Source organism: Strigops habroptila, chromosome 23, assembly GCF_004027225.2.
Source record: "Strigops habroptila isolate Jane chromosome 23, bStrHab1.2.pri, whole genome shotgun sequence".
Classification (NCBI taxonomy): Eukaryota; Metazoa; Chordata; class Aves; order Psittaciformes; family Psittacidae; genus Strigops; species Strigops habroptila.
Window position 1 is genome coordinate 2,261,001 of NC_044299.2, and position 12,496 is coordinate 2,273,496.

Sequence of the window (12,496 nt, forward strand, 5' to 3'; positions counted from 1 at the left end):
AGAGGAGCATCAGCAGTGGTTAAAACATGCTGGTCAAGATGCAACCTCCACCTTGGGAAGGGTTAAACAACTGATGGCTGGAGGCTGAAGAAATATGGCCAGGGGAAGGATCACTTTATACTTGCCCTGTATTTTGGGGCTGGCCAGCATGTATTATTGAGATGGCTGGACTCTGTTGTGACTTGGCTTTGCCAGGTCTGTGCTGTGTGAGTATCCACAGAGGTTGCCTCAGCTCAGCTGGTAGGAACTTGAACAGAGCAATAGATCCAATGGGCAGGACTCAAAAGTCACAGATCTATAGAATCAACTGGGTTGGAAAAGACCTTTAAGATCATCAAGTCCAACCGTTGCCCAGCACTGCCAAGGCCACCACTAACCCACGGCACTGAGGGCCTCATCTACATGGTTTGTGAACACTTGGAGACAGTGACTCCACCACTGCCCTGGGCAGCCTGTTCCAATGCCTGAGCACCCAGTTGCGTGGGATTTTTGTGGGGACAAAACATGGATTTTCCATTCTTTCCTGATATGTGCGATTCCAGAAGACCTGAGCCCAGCATTGCCAGGGCTGCAATTCCACCCTGGCTCTGGGAATTGTGGTGTTTTAATGTGTTTGTTTGGTTGTTTTTCCTTCAGGCTTTAGCTGTGGGAGTAACTTTCAACTTTCATGTAAAAATTATCCATGTAATTATGATTATACATAATTAGAATGATATTTATAGTTATTCCTTCATGTTTTCTTGTAATCATAAGATCTTGTAATTTGGGGGAGAGGGGAGCAAAAACAGCTGTAGGTGCATGTAAAATAGGCTGGAGGGGGGGAAAGTCCATAGCTGGGATGCCTCCACTGTGTGTCAGGCACAGAGAGGTGTTCAGATGAGCTGGTGTCCCCAGGAAGGATCCTGCAGCCCATCTGCATGGGCTGGGTTTGCTGCTTTGTTCGTGCTTATAGCAACCTGCAGAGGTTCCCATTGCTGCAGCCACAGCACTTTACCCCAGCGCTGCCAAGGCCACCACTAACCCATGGCACTGAGGCCTCGGCTACACGGGGTGTGAACACTTGCAGGGACGGTGACTCCAGCCCTGCCCTGGGCAGCCTGTTCCAATGCCTGAGCACCCTCTGGGGAAGGAATTGTTCCTCAGCTCCATCTAACCCTCCCCTGGCGCAGCTTGAGGCTGTTTCCTCTTGTTCCATCCCTTATTATTTGTGAGCTGAGATGGACCCCGCCTTGCTATAACCTCACTACAACTTGTGTGCTGTTATCTAAACACCTTGGGGGTTTAGAGTGATGCTTTATGGGGGCTTCAGCAGCAGAACAAGCATGGCCGGTTCTGACTCAAGGAGGTATTTCTTGGTGCTGGACTACGTGGCCAGCAGCAGGCACCTTCCCAGGCAGCAAGGAGCTGAGCTGAGAGCTCCCGAGCCTCAGCAGAGTGGACAGAGGTGACATACAGCTCCTGGAGGGATAGGAGCTTGCCAGCAGCCTTGTTAACATGGGGCTTCTCTGTCACCCCAGGCAAGCTGTGTCCAGCTTGGTCCCTGTGATGCCTCCCTGAATACCAAAGCTGTTGTGCTTTGTTGCAAAAAGGAGAGGTGTAGCTGGAAGACATGGTGTAGTTTAGGTGGGACCCGTCACACCAGCCTCTAGCTGGTGAATTGAGATGTCCTGAGGTTGAGGCCTGAGGCTCTTGGAGCTGCAGGGCTGGAAGAGTGAGAGCAAAATGCAGTTTCCACGTGTAGAACTGCACGAAGTTGCAGTGTGAACAATACCGATGCGTGTGCCAAGGCCACTGGAGCAGAGAGAGGCCACAGAGGATTTCAAGTCCTCAGAAAAGCCACTTGTTTATGAAATAGGTGAAGATTTAGTATCGCAGAATAGTTTGGGTTGGAAAGGACCTTAAGATCATCCAGTTCCAACCCTCACCCTGGACCATGTCGCCCAAGGCTGTGTCCAGCCTGGCCTTGAACACTGCCAGGGATGGGGCAGCCACAGCTTCTCTGGGCACCCTGTGCCAGCGCCTCAGCACCCTCACAGGGAAGAACTTGTGCCTTATCTCCAACCTGAACTTCCCCTGTTTCAGTTTGAACCCATCACCCTTTGTCCTGTCACTACAACCCCTGACGAAGGTCCCTCTCCAGCATCCTTGTAGCCCCCTTCAGACACTGGAAGCTGCTCTGAGGTCTCCACGCAGCTTCTTTTCCCCAGGCTGAACAGCCCCAATGGTCTCAGCCTGTCATTGTATGGAAGCTGCTCCATCCCCTGATCATCCTTGTGGCCTCCTCTGCACTTGCTCCAGCAGCTCCATGTCCTTATGTTGAGGACACCAGAACTGCACACAGTGCTGCAAGGGGGTTCTCCCCAGAGCAGAGCAGAGGGGCAGGATCCCCTCCTTCAGCCCATTCAGTTTACCCAGTGTAAGGGGGTGACTTCACATTAACAGGGGAATCACACTAGGTTCAAGAGAGCCAGAGAAGCGTTTGGGAAGCGGGCAGTGGGAGAGCACTAAAGACAGCAATGAAACAACTTCCAATGAAATGCAAGGCCCCGAGTTGTAGCAGGAGGGTTCCTGTTGCCAGGCAATAATTATAGTGAGGTACCAACCTTTGGAACAAAAGCCCTGGCAGCTGGTGCCTTTCTGAAGAGCTTTCCGAAAAGCTGCGTCATTATATGGAGCTTTACAGCCCGAGTGACACAGGCAGCAGCACTACATAAAGCAATAAAACCTCATGCTCGATAACCACCTCCTCGAGCAGGGCTCATCAGGCTGTCGGCACATGGTGCCTGCAGTTGGGGCAGTAACAGGGGAAGTTCCCTCTGGAGTCACAGGAATTAGAGATGAGCTGGGAATGTTTGTTATTGAGGCTATGGAGATCCAGGAAGGGGGAGCTGCGAGCACAGCATGGGGGGAACCTTCAGCACGGTGGTTGTAGGGCTGCAGGTGGTGGTGGAAGTGCTGCTTTTGGGTGTTGTTAGCAAGAATAACAGCTTGCGAGTGTCCTTCTGGCAGCCCCTGTTGTGCTATCGCGATACCTCCGTCATGAGACCACCACAACACTGCTTGGAGTTGGGACACTCATTAATACATGACTCAGAGTGTTGAAGCACTTGGGAGCAGCAATCACCAACCAGGGCTGCGCTGTGCAAACACCAGAGCCAGGGGCACTCCCTGCTCCAGGAGGGTTTCAATCCAAACATTGCACTCTAAAGACACAGCAAGAGAGAGCCATGGGGTAGCAACAGAAGATGTGGAAGCAGCAGGTTGTCACTGATCAGCATGTTCTTAACACGCAGGTTTGCCCGCCTGCAAAGATTCCTTCCTCTTCCCTTAGGACAGGACCATATTTGATTCCTTGCCCACATCCCCCTGCACTTTCTGGGCTGGAATTGAGACCTTGCTTTGTTTTCCCAAGGGTTCATGGAGGTATTTAGCATCTGTGACTCTTTCGGTGCCTTTGTGAGCATCAGTGCACAGTGACGGGCTGTTCTGGGTGTGCAGGGACCAGGCTGGTTTGTTGTGTCACCAACAATGTCAAAGCATTCACTTCCCCAAGAGGGTGTTTCAGCAGCAGATACAGTGTCACCAAACCTGAATCCCTGGAGGTCACTTGAATGGGCTTGGAAGTATTTACCAGTCCGTTGGGTTGTGAAAGTATGCAGTGTCACCATGGCATCCAACAACACAAGCAAACTGCTCGTGACAGCTCGACACTGCCGGATCCTGCTCTGACTTAACATGGCTTGAAACCGGATTTCAATGGGGAATGTTCCCTTTGCAGGATGGGTGCAGGGGATATGGACTAGCTGTGGCACTGGGAGTGGGGAGGTGAATGAGGCTTTCCTGAGGCTCTCCTGCATTGACTTCAGCTTTGAATGGAAGACAGACTCATCCTTACCTAAAATAAGTGGTGCTGCACGTGGTAACTAAGATCAGGAGATGGATTTTCATTGATGTGCAAACCAGAGTGAAGCTCAGTTCTCCTGCTGCTGAACTGGTGTTTCTGCTGAGGCTGCTGAGAACAGCTTTGCCTTTTTGATAGTTTATCTAAATCATACACTCAGTTCAACCCCTGTGTCTCAAGACAAGCCAAAGAGTTGCAAGGGAGCAGCCTGTCTCTCTGTGAACTCGAAGGACCTGGAGCTCTGTAAAGAGGCTGAAGTGAATCCCAGCCTACTCCATCAGCCATCAGTTCATGTATATCTGGGTGTGTGTAACTTGGGAGTTTGCTTTGCCCTCACTGGATTATGTCTGTTTTGCAGGTGGAAGCCGAGCCAGCTTGCAGGGCAGGGAGGAATCTTGCCTCGGATGTCTCTCTCTGGCTCAATCTCCCCCTTTCCGTCTTTCAGAAAGAGAATTCCCTTTAGTAGCTGGGATCCCCAGCCAACTTCTCATCTCCCACAAAGAAGGAAGTACGTACTTGTAATAGGCTGTGGCCAGAACGTGTAGCCAGCGCTATCTTGCTGTCCTGATGAGGGGAGAGAGATGAAGGGTGACACATTCAGGCCAGACTTTGAAATCTCATGGAGGATTTACAACCTGATAGTCCCTTTGAGGCTTCTGCATTAGCTCATACAACTCATTTTTGTCGCTGCCTCTCCTGCACAGGAACCCAGGAATTTAAGCAGAAACCTGTCTCCTTTGGATTGTGGACCAGTGTGTTGGGTATTTCCATGTGCACAGTTCTGCCCACCGAAACCACGCTGATGTTAACTCGAACAGGAGAGAGAAGGCAAACCCAGGGCCAGCAGTGGCATCTCTGATCTGCCCTGCTGCTGGCAGAGCATGGGGTGAGTGTCCAAGGCTGCGGCTGGCTTTGGTTTATATTAAACTAGGCTGCACCGGGCACTAAGCTGAGGCCTCTTCCCTCTTTCCTGCTGTGTGTAACTGCAAGAGAGTTACAAATCGGTGCATACCCGTTCTTATTTCAATCTCCATTTAGGCAAGTGGAGAGGAACGGGGAAGCTTTGAGGACACGGGGACTGGAGCTGTCCCGTTACAACCCTTACTATGGTGTCCAGCAGAGCCCCTGTTCCCCTCCCCTGCTGCAGCCTGTGGTGAAGGCAAAGGGAAGCGCCAGGGCTGCACCAGGCGTGTCCTGTCCCTTCCCTGTCCCTTCCCTGTCCTTTGCCTGTCCCGTGCCTGTCCCTTGCCTGTCCCGTGCTTGTCCCTTCCCTGTCCCGTGCCTGTCCCTTGCCTGTCCCGTGCCTGTCCCTTGCCCGTCCCTTCCGTCCCGCTCGGCTCCGCAGGCTGGGGGTGGGCACGCCGCCAGGCACACCCAGCTCCCCGGCAGTAAAACGATCCTTCTCCTGCCCTCGGGCCAAGCCCAGTTTTCCTAACGGATAAAAGGGGAGGCGGCCGGAGCGCCGCTCACTCCCTGCGCTCCAGCGACGCTTCCCTGAGCCTCGAGGGGTGTAGGTACCGCCGGCACCCGCGGAGCAGCCATGTCCCGCTCTGTGAGCTTCAGCTCCCGCTCTGCCGCCGCCCCTGGCATCAGCCAAGTGCGGATCAGCACCGTCTCCTCCACCCGGGGGCTCGGAGGGGGCTCCGGCTTAAGCCGGGCCGGAGGCTTTGGCAGCTCCAGCCTCTACAGCCTCGGCTCCACCAACAAGCGGATGTCCCTCGGGGGTGGCAGCTCCTACAGCGTTCGCTCTGGATACGGCTATGGGGGCATGGGGTTCGGTGGGGCGCCCAGCTCCGGCAGCATTCAGGAGGTCACCATCAACCAGAACCTCCTGACACCCCTGAATCTGGAGATCGACCCCAACATCCAGCGAGTGCGCAAGGAGGAGAAGGAGCAGATCAAGACCCTCAACAACAGATTCGCCTCCTTCATCGACAAGGTGAGGTGTTGGGAAAACCTCGAAAGCAAATCTAACCCACACCCAGTGGGGGGTTCACAAACGGGCTTAGGATCAGGTCCTCAGGAGCGTGGTGTGATTTGCCTGCTGCAATACAATAACTCTTATTAAAGCCGTCTGTAGACCCATGGCCTTCTGTAAAGGGTTTTGCCCTGCTTGGGCCAGCTTTGTACCCCTTTTATTTAGCTGCTATTGCCCATAGTGTGAGTGGGCAATAGCTTATTTAGTGTGTGTCCCTTTTATTTAGCTGTTGTCCATAATATAGATGCAGGCTTTAAAGATCCAATCTGCACCCAAGCACACCAGTACCAAATGCAGGGAGGAGGGGGCCTCTTGGAGAGGAATCCTCCCAGTAGAACAGATCTTGATGTAAGTCAGACCTTGTTGCGTTTGCACTGCCCTGTACCCTGTGGCTTTACTCTCTTGCACTAATTGATCCTATGTCCTGTGTAAACTTCAGCTCTGGCATTCTCGACATGCAAGGAATCCAGACCTGGAGTTTGAGTAATTGCCTGAGGCCTGTGGATGGCTTCTGTCAAGTGTTGAGCAAGCAGAATCTGCTTATCTTAAATTCATCCAAAGCCTTGAAATCATAAGCCCCGGATAACAGTGCTCCCTCCTGGTCTTTATCCCCCTCAGAGTTTAGATGCTCTCTATGAGCAACCTGAATTCTTCAGCTACCATCCCCAGCCTGTCCTTCCCCCGGGATCAGCTCCCCAGTGGCAGCTCCCCCTTCCTCCTGCTATCACAAATGACCCCTGCGTTGGTTTCCAGGTCCGGTTCCTGGAGCAGCAGAACAAGATGCTGGAGACCAAATGGAGCCTCCTCCAGGACCAGAAAACCACCCGCAGTAACATTGCTCCCATGTTTGAGACGTACATCAGCAACCTGCGGCGGCAGCTCGATGGGCTGTTGAATGACAAAGGGCGTTTGGAGGGCGAGCTGAAGAACATGCAGGATCTTGTTGAGGATTTCAAGACCAAGTAATGTATAATCTTCCTGTCTAACGGTGGTTGGGTTGGTGTAACGGTGTAGTTGGATTGGTCTAATGGTTGTGGCTAGAAGCTTGGTGAGATGTCTCCAGCTTTTCTGCTAGGGAGGGAGATTTTCCCAGCCATGAGTAAGGTGTCTAAGTCCAGGGAAGCTGACCGGCTTCTCCTTGCCTGAATTGCTCCTGGGAGCTCCAGCCCCTTAGCTTTGCTTTGGGGTCTCCTCAGGGATGGCTTTGTTCTTTGGGTCTGTAGGAAGGGAAGCCCATGGAGCTCAGCAGGTTGGCAGCAGTGAGCTTCTGCTTGGTTGGGGGTAGGTAAATGGAGCAGGGGACCTGCCATTTTTAAGCTACTTTTCAGTCCAAATCCTGTGGCTTGGGAGGAGTCCCCTGAAGAAAGCAGCCTTTGTCCCAGCGTGGGCCCAGCCCAGTGAATGCCTTTAATAAAAAAGGAAAGAAAGCAAAGAGGGAGCTGGCAAACTGGATCCAGCAGGAACTGAAAACAAACAGCTCTGATAATCTCCGGGGTGTGCTTAGGGAAGGTCAGTCGCCAGTGATTCCCAAGGAGGTGCATGGCAATGGTGTTTCCTCTGACTTTGCTCGCTTATTCCTACTCTGCTCAGCCACAGTTTTCATCCCTGCAAGGCAGCAGCAAGGAACTGGTTTGCACCCAGAGGAATTACAGGCCTCATTTTACTTGCAGGGCACACGAATGCGAGGTGCAGAGGTGCATTCTTATTCCTGTAATTCCTTATTACAGGTCCATGTAAAACCAAAGCCTAGTTGCGCTACGAGACGGGAAGCAGGAATTTCTCTTCATCATGGACTGGAGTGATAGGAAAAGGGTTAAAACTGAAACAGGATTTCAGGGTTTAGGTTACATCTTAGGCAGAGGGTGGTGGGACACTGGCACAGGGTGGCCAGAGAAGCTGTGGCTGCCCCATCCCTGGCAGTGTTCAAGGCCAGGTTGGACACAGGGGCTTGGAGCAACCTGCTCTAGTGGGAGGTGTCCCTGCCCATGGCAGGGGGTTGGAGCTGGATGAGCTTTAAGGTTCCTTCAACCTAAACCACTCTTTGATTCTATGGATCAGGAGCCTAAGAAGCTTGTGCAGGAGAGAGATGTAGTAACTGGAGCTCAGAAACTGCCTCTCCCCATTTATATGAAGAAAATGTCATGTTCTAAGTCGAATATCCAAACCAGGACTGCCACTTTCTGTGTCTGTTGACTCTTTTTTATATGTCTGATTTACACAGTGATGCTCAGTTCACATCTGGGGTGAGGGAGGAGATTTATCTGCACGAGGCTCCAGGGTATGAGATTCAGGCCCTGTGAGATTCAGTAACTGCACTGCCTAAGGGTGTGGTTCAGACTAAGCAAGGGTAGGAGCAGGCTGTGTTCCCGCTGCCCACGTGGCTTGGTGCAGGGCATGCCAGGGTGTGATAGCGCCCCAGGCTTCCTGATCATCTTGGGAGTTCATGGAGAGTATGGAATGACTTGCACTTTGTTGAGCAGCTTGATCAGGCTTCCCCCAGGAAATGAGGAGTTCCACAAACCCTTCTAGAAGAATTCAGTCCTCTTCCCTATCCCTGCTTGTCCATTCTGCACTGCAGGCTGTGCCTATGCAGCACAGGCACATCATTTCCAGGTCATATATTACCCTGCTATAGCAATGGATGCAACTCATTGTCCTTGGACAACATCCGTGTATGCCAGTGGCTTGGGCAAGCTTCTAGTGCAGAGCAGAAGGGGAGGCGAATGAAGGCTGTTGAAAGTGAGGTAACTTCTGCTTTGGAAGGCAAATGACAGCGCTAGCCATGCAGGGACTGTGTAAATAGAGAGCAGTGCTCTGGCTTTGGCAACAGGAATTCCCAAACAGCCAGAGAAGGTGGCTCCTGCTCTGCTCCTTGGATGATTTTCAGGATTCATACAGCAGGTTCCTGCTCTTTGATTCAGCAGTGGCTGTACACAGGCTGGTGTAAGGCAGGGTCTGAGAGTCAGGAAAAAGCAGTGATCCTGTAAAGCCAATGGAGCATGATTTTTATCTGCTGAGCATCTAACTGATTGCCTCTAAAGGTGACCACCTGAATAAGGCTTGTAGCCAGCTCTAGAATAGAAGCTGGAGCGGCTTTGAAGCAGAGCCACTCTGTGCAGAATGAGGGTAATTACATTCGGCTCTTACCAGGGCAATGGCCTGTGATGGACACCTGCAAAGTGTTCTCAAATGTCTGGAATAAGGAAGTGCACAGCGAAAGCAGCATCAGCAGCTGCTTAGACCAGCAGAGAGGAATTGATTGAACGTGCTGGCATCTCTTTCTGCTTTTGTATTTGCTCTCTCAAGGGGTAAGTGAAACAGTTGGGAGCCTCAGGACACAGACCGCAATCCTGCAGCTGTCCACAACTGAGGATAAGGAGCAGAAACCTTCTTAATCACAGTGAATTTTAAGGAATACAGGAAGGCACGGGTGAGAAATGCTTTCCAAGTTAGTGGTTGTGGTGCTGTGGACCAGAACAGCTTTCAGGCTTCAGTTCATCCAAACAGTACCCTGGAAGTGGGGCATACAACTACCTCTTGCTCAGAAAAAACACAGGCTGTAGTATTACAGCAAGCCTCTGCCTGTGCCTGCCTTGGGGAGGTCATAGGCTTTGCAGAGGTTGTTCACAAAGAGAGAAGTGGAGGGAGAGAGCGAAGACTCAGAGTAACTCTTCATGTGACATTTCCCCTTCCTCCAGGCTCTTACATCTCACCAATCCCTTTCTTCCTGGCAGGTATGAAGATGAGATCAACAAGCGCACGGCGGCAGAGAATGAGTTTGTGGTGCTCAAGAAGGTGCGTGCAGGGATGTCAGCTGGGGCTCACCATGAGTGTTCGCAGCCCTTCTCCCCCTTTTGTCCCTTCATTTTCTAGCTGTGCCTAGAGACCTGCAGGTAAAGAATCTGAGCTCTCATTTCTGGCTAAAGGCTACCTCAGTAGGCACTGAAGTCTTTGTAGGAAGCTGGGAAGCAGTGCAGATCCCAGGGATGTCCTAGATTATGGCTGTATCTTTCTTTGGAACATTTCCCAAATGTTCAGACTGGCAATGGGCTTGCAAACACAGGTCCAGGGATCTACAGAACAGAAGGGATCCTGCATGTCAGTAGCATTTAGTGCACTGGTAGATGGTTTTTAGGACACGGTGGGTCACTGGGCAGAGGGATATAGCGAGCAGATGGCCTGGGGAACATGGTGGGCTCATGACTGCTTTTGAAGGCTGGGTGGACTTAGTCATGAAAGCTACAGCAATATCAGTGGATTCTGACTCTTTCAGGATGTGGATGCTGCCTACATGAACAAAGTGGAGCTGGAGGCCAAGGTGGATGCGCTGACGGATGAGATTAACTTCCTGAGGTCTCTCTATGAAGCGGTAAGTTCCTTTGTGCTTTGTGTGGCTGCTGCAGTGTGGTACCACCAGTGGGGGAAGAACAGTGGCTGGTGGCTGAGAGGATGAATGTGCTGCTTCCAGAGATGAGGGAGGTGATGGAGATGCAGAGTGTTCCCTTACATGAGCAAAAATAAACCTGCAAGTGAAGTGCTCTGTGAACTGTCACAGTGATTTCTCCCTAACTGGGATGTGAAGTAGATTTATTGATGCTGTTGGCATGAAAACATGGAAAACCCGAGTCCTATAGTCAGGGCTGTAGTGCTGGCATGTACTGGTGTGTACTGGTGTGTACTGGTGTGTGCTGGTGTGTGCTGGTGTGTTTGTGTGCTGGGAGACAGACAGAAAGGAAAGCTCCTTGTCCCAGACTCCTTTATCTTACCCATTTTTTGCCAAGTAAAAGGCTGATTGAACTGGACACGTCCTTGGGTGAGGTGGTGGAATTTGGCCCTTGCATTGCTGTGAAGCTGATGCTCAAGTTTCTTGGATTAAGCGTTCCATGCTGTGCTCTTATCTCAGGAATGGGATAACCCAACCTTACAGTCAGAATGTGGGTGATAAGAAGTATCTTCATTTCTGCTGTTGGTTACTTTGTGCTTTGCAGGGTTGATGTGATTCAGTTGGGTTCCTTCTAACTAATGACTGTTTTGATTGAATTCTTCTTAGCTGCCTCCCTTTCCCTTTTCTTCTTGGATTCTTTCTTTAATTGGCTTCCAAAAGAGAGGCCCAAAAAAGCCAGTGATTAATGGTATCGTTTTTAATGCAATGGGCAGGAACTTCAAGAGCTGCAAGCCCAGATCTCTGACACCTCAGTGGTGCTGTCTATGGATAACAGCCGAAACCTGGACCTGGACAGCATCATCGCAGAGGTCAAAGCACAGTATGAGGAGATTGCCAACAGGAGCCGGGCGGAGGCTGAGTCCTGGTACCAGAGCAAGGTGAGTATGGGAGTCAGAAAAGCTTCTGTTAGTGCATGTATCCGCATGGCATGAGTGGGAGGGATTTTAGCCACCTAACTGAGTGCCAGCCTGACTCCTTCCTCTGTTTCCCGTGGCAGTACGAGGCCCTGCAGGTCACTGCGGGGAAGCACGGGGATGACCTGCGCAACACCAAGAACGAGATCGTGGAGATCAACCGCGTGATCCAGAGGCTGCAGGGGGAGATTGAAAACGCAAAGGCCCAGGTGAGGAGCTGCCCCTGCTGCTGCTGCAGAGCAGGGGGTTAGCAGCCAGCGTGCTGGGGCTCGGAGTCACGCAACCGCTGGGGAAGCACTTTGGGGTGGCTGCGATGCTCATCCTGAAGGTGTCAGTTCTGCAGGAGGGAGAAACTGTGATGTGAGCAATATAATGCTGGCAGGCAGCTGAACTATAGGTGAGAGTCTCTATGTATATATAGCTGGACTATAGGTGAGAATCTCTATATATATAGCTGGACTATAGGTGAGAGTCTATATGTATATATAGCTGAACTATAGGTGAGAGCCTATGTGTATATTTAACTAAACTGTAGGTAAGAGTCTCCCTCTATACAAAGCTGAGCTATAGGTGAGAGTCTCTCTATATAGCTGAACTATAGGTGAGAGTCTGTATGTTTGTAGTTGAACTCTAGTTCAGCGGAGGAGTCCACAAGCAGCCCAGGAGTGCAGAGGGGAGTGATGCAGAGCCATTTCCAAAGAAACTACTGCACGTGGCTCCCTCCCAGCCACACACATTCCTTGTGCCCTCTTGGTTCTGGGATCTTTGTCCACTTCCTTTTTGGGAACACCATGTTTGGGCACAGGAGGGAATTTTACAGCTGTATGGGAGTTCTGTTTGCTTTATGCACGGCCCTTATCGCTTTATCAAATGGCTGGTGAAAGCTGAGGGCTGAAAGCTGGTGGTAAATAACCAGGGTGCACAAAGCTGGAGATAAGCCATTGTGATTCATCCATTTGTGTGTTTATTTGGTTTCAGGGCAGGGAGGCTTCACTACACACTTACAAGCCAAGAACTGACCCGGTGCAGCTTCCTTGAATAATGGATGAGAGTATAAAGTACATGTGTTCATTGTGAGGCCTTCCTGGCAAACACAGGACTTTTTTGGAGGTGCAGGGGGCACAGTGGAGGCCGCATTAGGCTGCCAGCTTGATGCGGCCCCACAGGGATGCTTTTGGTCTGAATTGTTTGTTAACTGCAGGTCTGCTCAAGTCCACGCTTGCCTCACATCAAAGCCTGGTGGAGACCAACTGGCACTG

General features: G+C 51.4%; 1 protein-coding gene across 1 annotated transcript in view; it reads left to right on the forward strand.

Annotated features, from left to right (window-relative positions):
* The window catches only part of LOC115618618 (keratin, type II cytoskeletal cochleal), a 64,461-nt gene that overhangs the window by 48,798 nt on the left and 3,167 nt on the right, over nucleotides 1-12,496 (forward strand). The window contains exons 2-7 of the mRNA XM_030510324.1: nucleotides 4,260-5,840; nucleotides 6,633-6,841; nucleotides 9,614-9,674; nucleotides 10,153-10,248; nucleotides 11,037-11,201; nucleotides 11,321-11,446. Of these exons, the coding sequence (XP_030366184.1) occupies nucleotides 5,442-5,840; nucleotides 6,633-6,841; nucleotides 9,614-9,674; nucleotides 10,153-10,248; nucleotides 11,037-11,201; nucleotides 11,321-11,446 (1,056 nt within the window). The 5' untranslated portion in view covers nucleotides 4,260-5,441. The remainder of the gene's footprint in view (nucleotides 1-4,259; nucleotides 5,841-6,632; nucleotides 6,842-9,613; nucleotides 9,675-10,152; nucleotides 10,249-11,036; nucleotides 11,202-11,320; nucleotides 11,447-12,496) is intronic.